General features: G+C 41.9%; 1 protein-coding gene across 4 annotated transcripts in view; it reads left to right on the top strand.

The window, feature by feature from the left end:
• fam13a (family with sequence similarity 13 member A) overlaps window positions 1-18611 on the top strand; it is a 189161-nt gene that overhangs the window by 46016 nt on the left and 124534 nt on the right. For all 4 annotated transcript variants that reach the window (XR_007263291.1, XM_048603250.1, XM_048603264.1 and 1 more), the window contains 2 exons: window positions 3744-3915; window positions 14930-15077. Coding sequence is in view for 3 of the 4 variants with exons in the window: in XM_048603250.1 (XP_048459207.1) it covers window positions 3744-3915; window positions 14930-15077 (320 nt within the window). In the remaining variant the exon portion in view is untranslated. The remainder of the gene's footprint in view (window positions 1-3743; window positions 3916-14929; window positions 15078-18611) is intronic.

The raw sequence follows: 18611 nt of genomic DNA, 5'->3' as shown, positions 1-18611 counted from the left end.
GTGTGTGTGTGTATGTGTGTGTCTGTCTGTCTCTGTGCGTGTGTGTGTGTGTTTATCTGTCTCTGTCTGTGTGTGTATGCATATGTGTGTTCAAAATGAGAATGGCACAATCAGTGCATTCCACCCACCCCATGTTGCTGTAGTTTGTCTAAACTTGGTACGTGCTTTATCACCCAGTTGGGAGAAGCTATTTTGACTAACATTTATAATCGTTGGGAGGTATAACATGGTCAGTCACATAAAACGAGACCATTGCACCAACTGACCTTCCTGTGTCTGGGAGGTTTCATATCCAGGAGCGATTAACATCAAGTCAGATGATAATTGTGTCTCTCCAGGCAATGGGGAAATAATAAATACTTGATCACATACTAATCAGCTCCATTGGAGCATTGGACGTTTAGTCTTTGAATTTGAATGTTGTGCAATACAAGATGATGTTGTAAGGATGTGTAGCTGCAATACTGCTATGGAACAAAGTTAACAGAGCTAGTCTTTCTGTAGCGTGTTAGTTAAAGTGATGCACAGGCTGCTTGGGTGCCCTCTGTTATTTTCTCACTGTTTTCTTCGAGGTAGCTGGTGTTTGAGAGTTGGAATTTGAAAATTACTTTCTGACTTTCTGAACTCCTAACGAGTTAATGTCACACTCTTTTACCTGTCGCCACATGCTCCTTTCCTCTTCTTCAGTTCTCTGTACAAAGACAGGTCAGATCCACAATGCCAACACACCCACGTTGGATAGGTCAAGAAGGCACCTCCTGAATTCACCACATTGCAGGGTGCAGTTCCTTTTCCCAGAGTGTCTTGCTGTGTAGCTGCCACCACCACCCCCATCCACATCTCACTCCCTTGCCTCCAAATTCTTCCACTGCTGGGACAGGAATTACATACTGTGCTGTTGGCACAGATCTGCTCCAGACCAGCTGTCTAGCCAACACAGCAGACAGCGTCCCCAGAGATCTGAGTTGATGGTTTTGATATCACCTGGAGCTATGGTTGAGGCTCTGAGTTCCTCTCCGTCATGGAGTGGACCAGGAATCTCTCCTGCTCTTGCCATTGGTGTATGTTGCAAGCACTTCCAAGCTGAAGCCCTGCCTGTTTGAACATGTTATAAATACCCCTTCCTTGGCCATCAAGACCTGGAGTGGGACTTGAACCAGGAGCTTCTGACTCAGAGGCAGTGATACAACCAACTGTGCAATAGCACCTCCTTCACAGCTTCTTCACACCAAAGCAATAAATAGTAGATTTTATCTGTATGATGTGTTTGTGTGTGTGTGCGTCTACATGTGTATGTATGTGTGCATGTGTGTGTGCATGTGCATGTCACACGTGCCTGTTGTTGTGTTTTGCTATTAGGATAAACAAAGCAAAGACTTGCATTTGCCTAGACCCTTTTCCGAATTCAGAACATCCCAAAACCCCATGCAAAATACATTTGAAATGTGGGAAAAGCAGCAGCCAGTTTGTACAAAGTAGGTCCCCACAAGCAGCATTGCAAAAATGATGTGATAGTCTGTGTTTGTGATGATGAATAAAGTTTAAATACTGACCAAGACACCAGGGAGAACTCCCCTGCTCACTTTTAAAATTGTGCCATGGTATCTTTTAGCTCCACCCAAGTGAGCAGATAGGGTCTCAGTTTAACATCTCATTCATAGGATGGCAGCTCTGACAGTGAGGCTCTGACCAGGAGTGACACTGAGATATTTTGCTCTCATCTCCAGAGTGAGATTGAAGCCACAACTTTTTGACTTTGATGTGAGTGTCTCCATTACCTGCTTCGTATTATACATGCTGCTAGGGGGAGCTTGCTGTGTACAAATTGACTACATTGTAACAGTGACCGCACTTCAAAAGTAGTCCATTAACTGGAATGGACTTTGGTGACAGAGTGCTATATAAATGTAAGTTCTTTCAAGATGAAGTGCTTGAAATACAAAGAAATATTGTGGCGTAGAACTCACCGTTCATCCCCTCCACCTGGAGATTGGCCTGAATAGTTGGTTAATGGCGGATGAATGGGGTCAGTTGTGAGGAGACATACATTCAGCAGATAAGGGACATGCTTTGTAGGATCATTTGGGTAATGATACTCAATTAACCAAGTCACAGTTGCATAGGAAATGCTCAAGTAACATGGCTCTTGCAGTTTAGCAAATTAGTAGATTAGACAGATACAGATTTAACTATTTGAGCACTGCAATGCTCTTTGCAACTTCAAGTGGATCTCATGGGACTTCTCCTTTTAGCATTAGCAGACCATAATTCGGCACTTTCACAGGTAAATGCAGCCAACACTGGATAATTTTAATCATTAGAAGAACAAAATATTCCTAAAACTATTGAGGGGCCTGCCTCTGCCTACTGAAAGATTTCCCACTTGAGCATCTTATAGCCCTTGTTTTCACTTCCTTCATGGTGGAAAGTTAGAGGGATTTGTTAAGTTACAGATCAGTCTGACGTTTTGGGAAAGAACTGGTTATATGTTCAACCAGAGGCATTTAGAAGGAGAACTGCTCAAGCTGGATCATTTATTCTTTAATATTCTCTTTTGACCAGACACCCTCTGCTGGTAAATGTTTATGTGGTGGCCTCAAGTAGATAAAATTCAAAATGCAATTTTCAACATACTACAATTATGGACGTTCCTGGATCAGTTGGTTCATTTGTTGTATAGAGGGGTTTGGCGGGGATTGGTTGTTAAAGTGAAAAACTGGAGCAGATGGGATGAAGGTGAGTACCAGGCAGACCCAAAGAGTGTTGAAAGGTGCTGCACTCAAGAAGCATGAATCAGACCTGAACCGTGAACTGCCGGCTGCTTCAGGAATAATACTTTCCCATTGTAGGTGAGGCCATTCATGACAAAAATATCCTCTGCCTCCATTCCAAGAAAATGCAAATATTTACCAGTTGTCGTGGAATGAGGTTGCAATTCTGTCTCTGGATGTCCTTTTCCATGGGCATCTGGCAGAGGGATAGGGCTGCCAGAAACTAAAGACCAAAAGCATCACAAAGATGGAAACTCATGGCAGCTGTTAGGAAAAAAATGTTTTAGTCTTATTGGTGCAATTCCATCAGCTCTGATCAGGCTCCAAGCTAGTTCAGAGCAAAGGTCCAGACCTGATATGTCAACTTGTCTGTTCCTGTCTTCATTGCTGCTGCAATACCTGCTTGGTGTTTCCAGCATTTTCTATTTTCTCCTTGGCACTCCAATCAATTAAACTCATATTTTCTCACAGGTGGGACAGTCTTGCTGTGTATCACTAAGCCAGATAACAAATTGTTACTTTCTCTCCCTTTTTTTGAATGTTTTCCAAACCCACAAAAGCTGTTATCCGTTCACCATCCTTATGGGATCTTGCTGTGCTGCATTTGACTGACTAGGATTCCCTGCCTTATGCTAATTTCAAAAGCACAGCGTTGGCTATAAAGTGCTTTGGGATGTCCCAAGGGGATCATAAAAGACGCAGGATAGGGTTAGACGAAGTAAAATGGGAGGAGGCCTATGAGCAGCATAAATAATCATTTGGGCCAAATAGCCAGTTTCTGTGCTGTAAATTTCATGTAATATAAATGCTAATCTTTCTTTACAATTAGTAACAGAGAGCTTGACCAAATTTACTGGGAATTGAAATACAGGGAAACATTGCTTTGAATTTTAAGGAGTGGTCAGTAAAAGGGGAGCAGTGATGTATGTTGCACTGCTGCTCAAACAGACTAATTTCTTATTTTCATTTCAGGCCGCAGCGGAGATCGAGAGGAGTTACAATGGCTCCTGAGGCAGCTTCCAGATGTTAACTATTCCCTGCTGAAATTCCTGTGCCACTTTCTGATCCAGGTGGCTGCGGACCAGAAGACCAATCGAATGACCATTTACAACCTCGCCACAGTATTTGGCCCCAATGTATTCCAGTAAGTCTGGTTGAAAGCTTCCAATGACACATGCTTTTGATTTAACTGGTTTAATCAGGGAATAAGAATAGGCATCCTGTCTGACCGCAGCCAATTGTAACTTTTAGCAGCTTCACCTGTGTGAGCTCATGTATTAAGACTTTTTGACTGCCCACAGAAGGATTTGTAAAAGTTTAACTCTTGCTGGATCGTGATATCATCATTGAAGCTTTTTGTCTGACACTCATCAGGACAATTGCAAGAATGCCACATTTCAAACCATTGCAACAATTTAAACAATAAGGGAAAGGGATCATTGGAGATAATCAGCCAAGGCAGTCAGAAGACTCATTTCTGTTTACTCGAAGCAAGATACATTGATGCACAAGTATCTGCAAACAAAAGGAATATGTTCAAACCTTGTACCTTTTCTGAATAACTGGGGAGTATTGGGAGCCTATAGTTCATCATTGTTTTCTTCGTAGCAATACCTTGGTCGATTAGAGTCAACTTGCCAACCTATCCACATTCTTTTCTCCATAGTATAACTTGTTGTGATTGTTTGAAATTTGGTATTGTGTTTGTATGACAATTGCAAGGTGAAAAGGTTCAGCAACAAGTCTCTCCTTTTTGGCAGTAAAACTCTAAATATTGCATTTTAAATCACAGTGGTAGGTCAATTTCCACTGTTAACCTCTGTTTGCTAGCCATTTGCAGAAATTCACCCGAGTATATTTATGCAAGATTCTGTTATTTAAGAAACAATGCCCGAGTCGTTATAGTTAATGTTGCAATCCAGACAGTCAAGCAATGAAGGTCAGAACACAGAACCCAATCTATTGCTTATATTTACAGTCTCTATTGCTTATATTTACAGTCTATAGGTTATACTTACAGAATCACGCGTTACAAGCATGTACTTCCTAATCCACGAAACTAGTTTCTTAAGTATCAGAGAACAAACAAATCCCCAGTTACTGCCCACTGTGGTATAATGAGATTGATGTAAATCCTAGTTCTGATATTCTGAGAAAGGGTAACTGGACCCAAAACATAAACTCTGATTTCTCTCCACACATGCTTCCAGGCCTGCTGCGCTATTCTGACAATTTCTGTTTTAGTTTCTGATTTCCAGTACCTGCAGTTTTTTCAGGTTTTAATTTGATGTAATTCATGATGATGTATAGCATAACTCTTACATCAGCCAGAGAGAAGGCACCAGTTTAGAATGAACATGTGAAGAGAAAGGTCTTGGACACTGCACTAAAGAGCTGTATGCAGATGTTAATACAGTATATCAGGATTTGAGAACTTAACAAAGTGATAAGGAGCAAGCAGCCTCAGGATCAGTGTATGTGCAGGTATTAATATTGGATTTAAATGCAAGGATTTAAGGCTGGACAGGCTGGGAGCTTTTTCACTGGAACGTAGGAGGCTGAGAGGTGACCTTATAAAGGTTTATAAAAGCATCAAAAGTACAGATAAGGTGAATGGCAGGTGTCTTTTCCCTAGGGTTGAGGACTGGGGGACATATTTTTAAGGTGAGAGGAGAAAGGGTTAAAAAGGACATAAGGGGCACCATTTTTCCACAGAGAGTGGTTCGGGTGTGGAATCAACTTCCAGAGGAAGTGGTAGATGTAGGTATAGACATTTAGCTAAATCCATGAATAAGAAATGTTAACTTAGAACATAGAACTGTACAGCACAGGAATGGGCCCTTTGGCCCGCAATGAAACTAATCCCTTCTGCCTGCCCCTGGTCCATATCCCTCCATTCCTTGCATATTCATGTGCTAATTTAAAAGTCCCTCAAATGTTCCTATTGTATCTGCCTCCACCACCAGCCCTGGCAGTGCGTTCCAGACTCCTACCACTGTATGTGTAAAACACTTGCCCCTCACATCTCCTTTGAACTTTCCCCCTCTAACCTTAAATGCATGACCCCTGGCATTAGTCATTTCAACTCTGGGAAAAAATGTGTGTAGGGATATGGGCCAAGCGCAGGCAGGTGGGATTAGTTTAGTTTGGGATTATGGTTGGCATGGACTGGCTGAACCAAAGGGTCAGTTTTCATGCTGTACAACTCTGTGCATGATAAAGCAATTCTCCACCTGAATGCAAAGAAAAGCCTAGTTAATATACACCTAAACAGTTATTATGGTAATGAACTTGCATTAAAGTTGTTCCCCTATGGATCGTAAATTGTAACCACTTGTTAACTTGTCTCATTAATTGAGAAACACATCATATTCATTGTTCCCCAAAACAGCAGGGGCCTAATAATGTATTGTTAACCACAGTCAGGAAAGTCTGTGTTCACTTCCCACCTGCCCTGGAGGTATGTCATAAACCATAACCCTATGTTGGAGCATATTGAGGAAAAAATTATCTACACTCAGAAATAAAACATTTTTAGGTGCCCAGGGAGAATCAGGAGAGTGTGAGGAGCTGACACAGGTGCAATAGACCACTTAGCCTTTTCCTGCGTTGTCTGTTCCATGCTAAGATCCAGAATGTTTATAGAAATGTATGAGCCTGATTACGACTGTCCCCATTAATATTCACTTGCTGTGACATCTCTTAGCTTAACCATCTACACAAAACTCTGCTCACTAAGTGTTGTATGCATGTGAGAGAGCTGAGTATTAAGATTAGAAGGGTGTAAAATTGTTACGCCTTTGTGTTACACTACTGTACTGGTAAATATAGAGCAATAAAAGTGGACAGCTACGAAATTAAGCCACTGGAACCTCTTATTGAAGACACTGGTGCCATCAACACTTTGTTGTATTTCTAAAGGGATAGAAATTGAAAGACAACTAAACTAAACTAAACCTGCATCAAAAATTGGCTGAGCAACACAAGAGCGTTTTTTTATTATTCAATGGATGTGGGCATTTCCAGCTGAGCTAGTTTTTATTGCCCATTCATAATTGCCCTTGAACTAAGTAGCTTGCTAGGTCATATCATTCTGTTAAGAATCATTCCCTTTTCTGTAGGGACCTGGAGTTGCATGTTGACCAGACCATTTAAAGATGGCATATTTCCTTCTCTTGAAGATTTCAGGGTTTTATTGAATTCAAACTTCACCAAGTGCCTTTGTAGGATTTGAACCAATGTACCCTTGACATTAGTCTGGGACTTTGGATTACTAGTCCAGTGGTATTATCAACCCCAAACCTCTATGCAGTTCTGATAGTCATATTAAAGAACAAACATAGAGGCACTAGAGAACATGCAGAAATATTTTACAGGAATGAAGACATAAATTATATGGTACCGTATAGCACCATAAATGCTAGATATATCAGGAAATCATTGATAGGCTGGATACCTTGTCTCTTGCAAAGAGAAAACTGAGGGATGACCGATCAGCCATCTTTAAAACTATGAAAGATTTTGATCGAGTGAATAAAGAGAGAATATTTCCTTTTGGAGTAAAGGGCATAACTGAGGGGCGATCAATGTAAAACAGTCACAAAGAAATTGAACAGGGATTTCAGAGGAACTTCTTTACACAAAGCATGGTAGGGACATGGAACATGTGAACACAAGGAGCAGTTGAAGCAAATAATATCAATGTATTTAAGGGGAATCCAGACAGGTTTGCAGGAGAAGGGAACAGATGGTTACAGTGGTAGATTTAGGTAGAAAAATGGGAGGAGTCTCGAAGGGAACATAAATACCAACATGAATGGGTTGGGCCAAAGGTCCTGTTTCTGTGCTGTTTCCCAAATATCACAAACCTTTGTAATCCATTGGTAGAATTCTACACCCACGTTAAGTTCAACCTGCGTTATTTTATTCAGAAACATCACAGAACTGTTATGGCACAAAGGGAGGCCATTTGGCCCATTGTAGCTGCACTGGCCCTTCAAATGGGCATCATTACTTTGTGCCAATCTCCTGCTTTCTCTTGATTTCCTTGCACATTATTTCTAACCAAATATCATCCAATTCCCTGTGAATGCCTCAACTCAACCTGCATCCACCACATTTCTAGGCAGTGAATGCCAGTCCCCTAACTACTTGCTGGGTGCAAAGGTTTTTTTCCTCACATCACCCTTGCTTTGTTTGCGTGTTTTTTTCGGACCAGGAACAGCTTACCCCTATCCAACCCACTCATGATTTTGAAAGAATTCTATCAGATCTCCACTTCACCTTCTTCTCTCCAGGGAGAAATGTTCCAACTTCTTCAACCTCTCCTCTGAACTGGAAAAAGTTTATACTTTTCGAATATTGTGGACTTCCTTGATGATATCAATCTGTGCAGAAGGTCAAAAAACCAAAGTGGGACAGCTTAGAGTTGTATGAGTAGAAAGACCAGGCAAGACAATTGGATTTTAAGGTGAATACTGATTTTGAAATTGGAACCAAAGAGGTTGCCCCTGCTGGGTGGGGTAGATCATTCACAAAAGTAACAAATTTGGGCAATCAACTATTCATTGAGAATATTCGGGCCATATAAACTGCGGCTAAACAGTGGCTGGAATGCAAGTGCAGAAATTGGACTCCAAGGTGAAGTTGCAAACACATATAGCCTATTGGTAGGGCCACATTTGAAATAGAGTCACAGCTTTGGGCATCCTCTTCTCTATCAGGGCATTAATGTATTGGGAGAGATTTGAGAGGAAGGAACTTTTTAGTGCTTGGGTGCCTGAGACGAGAGACTCAGAAAAAGTGAACTCAAGAAGGATCAAAGTTTAGCTATTCAACGTGAGGAAGGGTAGAGTTAAAGTAAATGTAAACAGGCTTTCCAAGTATAGCTGCTATCAAGAAAACCAAGGAACAGAGTGCAAAATTGACTAGTTGATTAGAGGAGTCCCCTCCAGGGTATTTACAATGGGGATGAGCTAGATAAGTGAGACAACAAGGTGCAGAGCTGGATGAACACAGCAGGCCAAGCAGCATCATAGGAGCAGAAAGGCTGACGTTTCGGGCCTAGACCCTTCATCAGAAATGGGGGAGGGGAAGGGGGTTCTGAAATAAATAGGGAGAGAGGAGGAGGCGGATAGAAGATGGATAGAGGAGAAGATAGGTGGAGAGGAAACAGACAGGTCGACGAGGCGGGGATGGAGCCAGTAAAGGTGAGTGTAGGTGGGGAGTTAGGGAGGGGATAGGTCAGTCCAGGGAGGACGGACAGGTCAAGGGGGCGGGATGAGGTTAGTAGGTAGGAGATGGAGGTGCGGCTTGAGGTGGGAGGAGGGGATAGGTGGGAGGAAGAACACGTTAGGGAGGTGGGGACGAGCTGGATTGGTTTTGGGATGCGGTAGGGGGAGGGGAGTGGATTTCACAAGCTTCAAAATCTCCCCTCCCCCATTTCTGATGAAGGGTCTAGGCCCGAAACGTCAGCCTTTCTGCTCCTATGATGCTGCTTGGCCTGCTGTGTTCATCCAGCTCTGCAACTTGTTGTCTCAGATTCTCCAGCATCTGCAGTTCCTGCTATCTCTGAGCTAGATAAGTGTCTTGTTAGGAAGGAGATCAAAGGTTTAATCTTAATTACAGGAGAGATCAAAAGCAGTTGTTGGGATGTTGAAACCCTGAATTGATAGGCCTCTGGAATTCAGGAGGTGAGAATAGTAGATGGATGGATGCGTTTAAAGTCAATGTTTACTTTTGAGAAATCCTTGAATGGGAAAGGAAAAATCACAAGACAGAAAAAACAGGAATACCTAGAAATGACAGTACTGGTCCAAACTGGAATTCCAAGTTAAAGTGTACATGCCAGTTTGCAGCGGTTATTTACTGACTTCACCTTCTGTGGTGATGAGGATGAATCTTGTGGATTGTGCCAAAGTTTAATTCACCAGTTGGCCTTAGAGTCAGAAAGGGAATCAAATTAGTCAGTGAAGAAGAACATGTTGGGAACTCAAGCATCCTTGGATATGATTGGTGCTTCGGGATGAATGGTGACTGTGAAAGATGCTAAATAATTGCAACGTTTACCTGCTTGTCTATAGTCAGTGACAAGAGTAGCCAAGTCTTGAATAGATGCCCCAAAAGGAAGGATTCAGTTTTTGATAACAAAGTGTGGAGCTGAAGGAACACAGCAGGCCAGGCAGCATCAGTGGAATAGGAAAGCTGACGTTTCGGGTCGGGACCCTTCTTCATGCTGCCTGGCCTGCTGTGTTCCTCCAGCTCCACACTTTGTTATCTCTGACTCCAACATCTGCAGTTCTTGCCATCTCGGTGATTCAGGTTTTGACCTCTCTTCCCTCATATTGATCTGAGTAGCATCTTGTGGAGCCACCTAACCTCCACTTCTGAAAATGAAACCAAGCAACAGTCAAGCTGTGTTGAAACTATATTTTCAGACATTTCAATCTACCAGGCCTAGACCACACTGAAAATACTGTGCACATTTCGGGTCTCCATATTACATAAAAAAAGGATTCAGAGACACTGAAAAGGTGCAGAAAGGTACTTACTGGCATAATGCCTCATCTGAGAAGATGCTTTTATCCCGAAAGGCTGAACAGACTGAACACTTCTCAAGAATAGAGAACAGAGATCTTTAACATTTTCACTTCCGAAAAGTTCAAGACTTGGATTTATAAACTTAAGATTAGTGTATGTACGTAGGACCAATTACCACCAGGTAATACTTAGGGTCAGGTTGTGTCCCTAATCCTCCTTTCAAAATATTTTCTCCATATTCATAGCAATTATTACATTCCTTTTCTGTAGGTGGGACTTGAACCTGGGTCTCCTGGCTCAGTGGTATGGACAATACTACTGTGCCACAAGAGCCCTTGTTATGTTAACAATATTGTAGTATGAAACTCTGAGTCTTAACAAGAAGCACTTTTCTTAACAACAAGATGCAGTTTATTGCATAATAACAATACAAGTTACTTTGGCTAGTCAGACATAACCACCAAGACCATCTGCAAATCCCCCCCAATTACATTTTGATTTATTCCCCTCCCCCTCCTCCTACCTTTCCCTCACTTTTGTTGTCATCGCATTCCCCTGGTGGGTTTTGCATGTTAATTGGTTCAGGAACAGATTTATTGGTGGAGGCTGAAGGCATAAAAGTAACATGAGTGATCTGGTGATGTTCGCTGGTGCATAAAAGCATCTCTGGGTGTTAAAAAGAAACGAGCAACTAGACCTGACACATATGGATTGGGATCTAGAGCTCAACTCCGTCATTCTCCCTGGAGGATGATATGACACCATCAGACTGGCTGGAGTCAAATGCAGTCTCCAACATGAACCCTTTGAAAACTATTACCTTATGCAACAAAGATAATCACTGATGAATTCAAGGAAGAATTCAGGAGAGGGCTCTTCATTGAACAAGTGATGAGAATGTGAAACTTTCTACCACAAATAGTGACGAAGGCAGATAGCAATGATATCTTTCTGGGAAAATGAGATAAACAGATTAGGAAGAAATGAATAGAAAGCTACACTGGTACATTAGAGATCATTGGGAGAAGGGTCTTTTGGAGCATAACACTAGCATAGACCATTCGGGCTGAATGACCTGTTTCTGTGCTGCACTTCTCAATATTGTAATTTCTTTATGCAAGTGTGTCAAGTCAACAGCTGTCATTTAAACGTTTGAAAAGAAGGATTAATCTGACAGTATTACTTCATCTTATACATGAGGCACTTTGTAATGACCTTCAAACACTTATGTATTATACCGAAACTGTTGCTATTGAAACTCACGAATAAGTCTGAAATTACCAATGCCTTCTCAATCAGAAACATTCCAAGGAGAATGTGTAAACTTTCAAAAATTCTCACTCCTGCACTCCTAGTTAGCGAGTTGTGGGTTCTGTCTAGGCTTACACTCCCAGACAGGAGGTTGGTTAGCTCAGTTAGTAGGACAGCTGGTTTGTGGTGCAGAGTGCGCCCCTCAGTTTCTGTACTGGCTGAGTTCCCGATGGAGGGCTTGCCTTCTCAACCACACCCCTTGCCTGCAGCATGGTGACCCTCGGATTAAGCTCATCACCAGCCATTCCTCTATTGTGAGAGGGGGACTATGATGATGTTACCTTTACCTTCACTGCAACGAGCACTGCATTGTCACGGAAGCCATCCTCAGGATCAAGTGTTCAGCCAGGGTCTCATTTGCCCCTCAGGATGTAAAAAATCCTGTGGAATGATGCAAAGAGCAGTACTGTTCTCCCTGGCCAATCTTTATCTATCGGTTGAGTTCATTAAAGCAAATCATAGAATCCACAGTGTAGAAGCAAGCCATTTGGCCCAAGGAGTCCGCACTGACCCTCCAAAGATCATCCAACTCAAACTTAGCCTCCTACCCTATATATCCCTGGGCACTACAGCATGGCCTAACCTAACTTGTGAGAGGAAACTGGAGCAAACCCACACAGACATGGGGAGAATATGCAAACTCCACACAGACAGTCATTTGAGGCTGGAATCGACCCCACGTCCCTGGGACTGTGAGGCAACAGTGCTAACCACTGTACCATGGTGCTGCCCTAAGATGTAATTGATTCACATGATTTGATAGAATCCCCACAGTGTGGAAGTAGGCCATTCAGCCCAGAGTGTCTGCTCTGCAATTCAATGAGATCGTAGTTGACCTGATAAACCTCAACTCCATTTTCCTGCCTTTATCCTTACAAATTGAAAATCTTTCTCAATCTTTGTGATGAAATCTCAGCATTGAATATACTTAATGATGGAATCTCAACAACCCCCTGCAGTAAAGAATTCCACAGATTCACATCCCAAAAGAGAAGAAATCCCACATCTTATCTGCCTTAAATATGTGTTATTCTGAGGTTAGGTCCTTTGGTTCTAGATTCTTGTTCAAGGGGAAACAACCTTTCAGCAGCTATCCTATCACGTCCCTTAAAAATCTTGTATGTTTCTATAAGATGACCTCTCATCCTTCTGAATTCCCATGAATACAGGCCTCACCTGCTTAACCTCTATGCATAAGACAGTCCTTATACCTTTCATCACACAAAAAAACAAACCTAGTTCAAGTTCTGACTATTTAATTAATCATTTCAGTGATTGAAAGAAGAATCTATTGCATTTAGTCCAAAAATATAGTCTGTGAACTCTATTTAATTACGAATTCCATAATTAGTATGTTCCATGAATACTTGTCTGTGAAAGTTCAGGGTTTTGCCATTGTTCATTGTACTTCATGGGAGAAAAGTAATTAGCTCTGAGGAAGATTTTGAATTAAGTTTTAATTTAAATGTCTTAACTTTATACCTCAAGCATTTGAACATGACCTAAGTTTTGTTGCACCAGAATTACAGATGCAGGTCCCTCATGCATAAATCAGGCTGACCTAATCTGTCTCATTCAATTTATCCTCCAACTGAACAGAGACTGCCAATGTGTAGCAAACCAAACGAGCATATCCTTATAGATGTTTATCAGGTTTTCTTTCTCAGTCAGCCATCCAAATATGGATGTTCTCACCTAAAGTTGTGAATACTCAAAACATAATTTGCTCGCTGATGAGGAGTTCAGAATCTAGAAACAGTGAAGTACAACTTTTTATTTGAGCAAAGCACCTTTGTCAACATCAGAACATGTCAAAGCAGCTTCACTGTTGTAACACAGGAAAACATAGCAGGCAATATGTATGTAGACCATTCAGCCCATAGAGTCTGCTCTGCCATTCAATGAGATCGTGGTTGACCTGATAAACCTGAACTCCATTTTCCTGCCTTTACCCTAAGCTTCCAAAACGAGAACCGAATGGTTAGATAGTCTGTTTTTGTGATGTTATTCAAGGGATAAATAATGGATAGGAAACCAGGTGGAATTGCCCTGTTCTTCTTCAACCCTTGGGATCTATTTCATCTACCAGAGAAGGCAGGCGCAGTCTCTTGGTTTAACATTTCATCTCAAATACGGCACCTCCCAACATTGTAGCTCTCCCTCAGTACTGCACAAGGTGTGTTAGCCTGGATTATGCACCCTGAGGTCCCTACACCAAAATGTTGTTGTTTCAAACTATCCACCAGAGATATGAGAGCTGTTTCTGTATGAATTGCTTCACAAACCAATTTGACCATATTGTTACAATTGAGATTGGAGATGCTCTTTTGCTAGAATGAAATTTATCAATGAGTCTTGTTATCGCTTGGTAGCACCTGCTGGTTTGGTTGCGAACCAAGAGAGAGATGAAGGCTCACCATTAATTTTCAAGTGATTTCAAGTGATTTGAAGTTGATGTTTAACATTCTCAAATCACTCGAAAGCCCTTGCTCCACCCATCTCTGTGTCATCTGCCAACTCAGACTCAGTGCTTCACCCTGCATCAACCGCACACACCATTGTACCTTCCATAGTGTGGCCACAAAATTCTCTCCCTAAACCTCTCTACCTCTTTTCCTTTGTCTCTTCCTTTAAGGCAGACATTTTAAACCTAAACCGTTGAATACCTTTTCAGTATCTTTTCTGGATTGGTGTCAATTATTATCTGAATATAGTCCTGTCAGGCACTTTCGAACATTTTGCTACATTACCAGCAGGATATAAATGCAAGTTGATATATTTCTTTATAATTAATATGTTGTATGGAACATGCTGTAGGGATTGCAAAATCTATGCACAGCACTGGAAACAGAACAGATGAGCTTGTGGGAATGGTTCATTCTGTTTTTTTTTAGGTGGATAGTCTTTGCCCGCTGACAACAGTAGTCATGGCAATGGAAGGATCTTGTGATTGAATCACATGATTTCGACCAAAGTGCTACTGTAGTGTAACGAAACTGCTGCGAGATAGGCATTTATTTCATAGCTGGCTACAGTGAGCCAGCATATCAAGGCTGCAGAGAGATGCTGTATAACCTTTTAGAATATTATTATTCCGATAAACAAATTAACTGTGTACTGCTTCAAATATCACATTGCAACAGTCGGTATCAATTCAACCGATAAACAGGGTATGTGATGGGTTGACAAAGTTTATAAGCAAAATGTACATCCTGTCAGTTCAGTTCACATGCTCCTCTGCAGAAGCGTTAATGCAGATAATCCGAGTTCAGTTGTGAATTGTAACATTTCATTTTTCGACCTGACAGCGTTTCCCCTGGTATTGAAGGAATAAAGGAACAAAATATTTCCAATAAACTCATGACCGCACTGCTGGAGAACTACAACATCTTCTTCGAGAATGTAGATAAGATGGAAGCTCCACCTGAAGTTCAAACCAAGGTGATAACTGTGCAAGTAAGTGCAACTGATCCTGTAAGAGTCCCAGCACAAAGACAGACTTGATAGAAAGTTGCAAAAACACAAATAATGTGGTTTCTGGAAAACTGAAATGAAAAGAACAATAGAAATCTTCCACAAGTCAAGCAGCATCTGCAGAGAGAAATAGAGTTAGCATCTTAGTTAATGATGACCGAATCTGATGAAAGATCGCCTTGACCTGAGACATTTACTGTGTTTCCATCCAGAATGCACTGCCTGATTTGCTGAGAATTTCCTGACTTTCCTGTTTGTGTTAATTGAAGATTATTCTGATAGAGTGAGATAAAATTCAATGGGAGTAGGCTGGTGTGGAACATAAATGCAGACATGAGCCATGTAGGCCAAATGGCCTGTTTCTCTGATGTACAATCATCTGGCATTGGGCGCCAGTTGTAGCTCCATCATGTGTACACAACATTACATGCAGAAAGGGCTAAGCGGTCGTGCACAGATGGAATGGGTTAAGTGATTTACAGTGATCTCCTGCTATTTGCATAATGTGTTCCTGAAGATTGTTACAGTCAGCGATTTTTGCAAATAGCAACGGCTTACTGCACATGTGCAATGTGTGATGCATGCACACATTTTCGAGCTGCAAGAGGAAATGGTGGAGGTGGGTACAATTGCAGCATTTAAAAGGCATCTGGAATGGTACTTGAATAGGAAGGGTTTAGAGGGATAGGGGCCAAATGCTGGCAAATGCAACTCTATTAATTTAGGATATTCGGTGTGCATGGACAAGTTGGACCAAAGGGTCTGTTTCCATGCTGTATACTCTATGACTCTCCTTAACCTGAGAGTAAATTTGATGGAGATCTGCCCCTTGCTGAGGGTATGGTTCTTGGGGGTTCACATCAAGTGTTTGGCCACAGTTAAAGATGTCCTGAATTGACAGTGAACTGTGACTCTGAATCTAGGCTGAATCTGACGCTGACAAAGTTGGCTAGTGTGGCCCACAGGGATGCCTTAGCTCAATGTGGGATATTCTTCGGGGGATGAATTTGGAAGACATTTTACTTGTGGCAGAAAGGGGAGGCAGCCCAAGATGCTGCAGAGATTGTATACCTGAAATGGGAAAGGTCATTTGATGTTCCAGAGAGGGTACACTGTGTGTAAGGTGCCTGCAGGGATACAGAATCACAAACACTGTGAGTACTTGAAAACTGATTCACTTCTATACCATGCCCTTTGTTGCATGTGAAAAGGATCGTTGTTTGTATATTAATCAATCAAATCTTCAGAAATCACTGGCAGCCATCTCATCACAGCCACCATGTTGCATTCTTCCATTTAATGCAAATGTACCAACCGCAGCAAAGATTGATAGAACAATAACAAAAATAGAAATTGCTGGAAAATCTCAGCAGGTCGAGCAGCATCTGTGTAGAGAAAGCAAAGTCAACATTTCAGATCCACTGTCCACTCAGTGGTGGCTCAGTGGTTAGCACTACTGTCTCACAGCATAGGGACCCGGGTTCAATTTTACCCTCAGGTGACTCTCTGTGTGGAGTTTGCACATTCTCCCTGTGTCTGCGTGGATTTCCTCCAGGTGCACTTGTTTCAACCCCCAGTCAAAAGATGTGCTGGTTAGGTGGATTGGCCATGCTAAATTACCCATAGTGTCCAAGGTTGTGTAGGTTAGCTGGATTAGCCATGGGAAATGCAGGGTTACCGGATACAGTGGGTCTTTGAGAGATGCTTTTTGGAGGTATTGGTGTGGACTTGATTGGGCACTGTAGGGATTCATGATCTTATGTCACCAGAGGAAAACTATACAGTTAGATCCAAAATCTAGTGGATTATCTTTGCGTAGAAACCAAATGGTGTTGACCTATGTTTAGTAGCTTTATCCACTCTCAAAACTGAATAGAGCTTACTCAGCTCTGCTTCAACATTGTCTGTTCATCTCAAATATCACCTTATTTAAAATTCTAGAGCATTTTGTCCTCCTACATTAACCATCTTATGAATGCAGTGAGATCCCCAAGCAGCATGTGGTATGCTATGGAATTGTATTTGCTTTCACTTGGCAAAGATATAAGTCTTCACTGGAAGAGACATTTTTTTTCACATTACCCTGGGCTGGATTCAAATCGAGATCACCAACACAAAACAGTCACTGAGTCATCTACGTTCCCAATTCCTTACTGAAAAAGGATAAGGTCAGCACAGTAAAGTTGAGATATTAACTGTGACAATGGACATGGTTACTTGGTGTCACTGAGTTGTTTTTCAGAAAATAAACCTTACTTCAATCTTTGAAGCCTTGTAATCAAGTTATGTTTAGTTAATGCCACAATTGGCATAGACTGTCATGTGTGGATTTCGAAATCTGCAGGCTTAGTGCATCAATCAGTAGCTCGCTAATCAAGAGTCATTAGAACATACTGACCTCGTAGATCCTTATTTAGCAATACTTTTATGGAAGGCTTTGTGAAAGTGAGAGAAGGAAGAAAATTTTAATAGGAGCGGGAAGAGGTCATTCAGACTTTCTGAGCTGTTCCTGCATTCGGATAGATCATGGCTGATCTATAACTAGCCTCTGTTGTCCCCCAATACCTTCATCTGACAAAGACGTATTAGTTCCAGGCTTGAGAATTTCTGGCAGTTCCAAGCAGCCAGTCCTTGAAACAGTGTCAAGGATAAGGAAGACATTGGCTGGTCTAGTCAGGTATAGCACTGAAACATTTGTGTTTTTGGGCCGCAGAAACAGCTGCAGGTGCTGTGAGAGGCTGCGGTCATGACTCTCGATACTTTCCACAAGGCTCTGCTTGCTGCTGGGTGGCCAAGTTCCTTCACCAGATATGATGAGCCCTTTGACAAATCCAGGAGCTGGACCAGAAAAAAAATATAATGAAGACATCAGCCCAGGTCAGGGTGCAGTGAACTGCCCAGAAGATAGATTTGCACTGTAGTGTCCCTCGCAAACTCAGGACATTCTAAAGAGATTCATAATCAAATTAAGTTACCCCACAGCTAAAGTACTGTTTCTGGTTCATTTTTGTTTATTCGCTGGTGGGATGTGGATGCTGGCTGGGCTTCCATTTATTGCCCATCACTCATTGCCCTTGCGAAGGGTGATGGTGAGTTGCCTTCCTGAGCCAATACAGTCCATGTGCTGTGGGTTGACCCACAATTTCAGGATTTCAACTCAGTGACATTGAAGGAACAATGATATATTTCCAAGTCGGGATGGTGAGTGGCTTGGAGGGGAACTTGGTTGTGTTCCCATGTCCTTGTCCATCTAGATGGAAGCGGTCATGCATTTGGAAGGTCTTATCTTTGGTAAAGTTCTGAATTCTAGTCACTGCAGTTGTGGAGGGATGATAGACAGGGGACAAACAAGGATGGGAAAAAGAATGGAAAATTCTAACAATGGACAGGTGATGGGACTGCTTTCTTTGGAACAGAGGAGGCTGAAGGGAGATTTAATTGAGGTGCACAAAATAATGAGAACGCTAGAAATAGTGGATAGAAATGACTTATTTCTCTTCGCGTGTCCAATAACCA

This window comes from Rhincodon typus, chromosome 1 (assembly GCF_021869965.1).
Source record: "Rhincodon typus isolate 14 chromosome 1, sRhiTyp1.1, whole genome shotgun sequence".
NCBI lineage: Eukaryota > Metazoa > Chordata > Chondrichthyes > Orectolobiformes > Rhincodontidae > Rhincodon > Rhincodon typus.
This window is presented reverse-complemented; position numbering and strand designations above follow the sequence as displayed.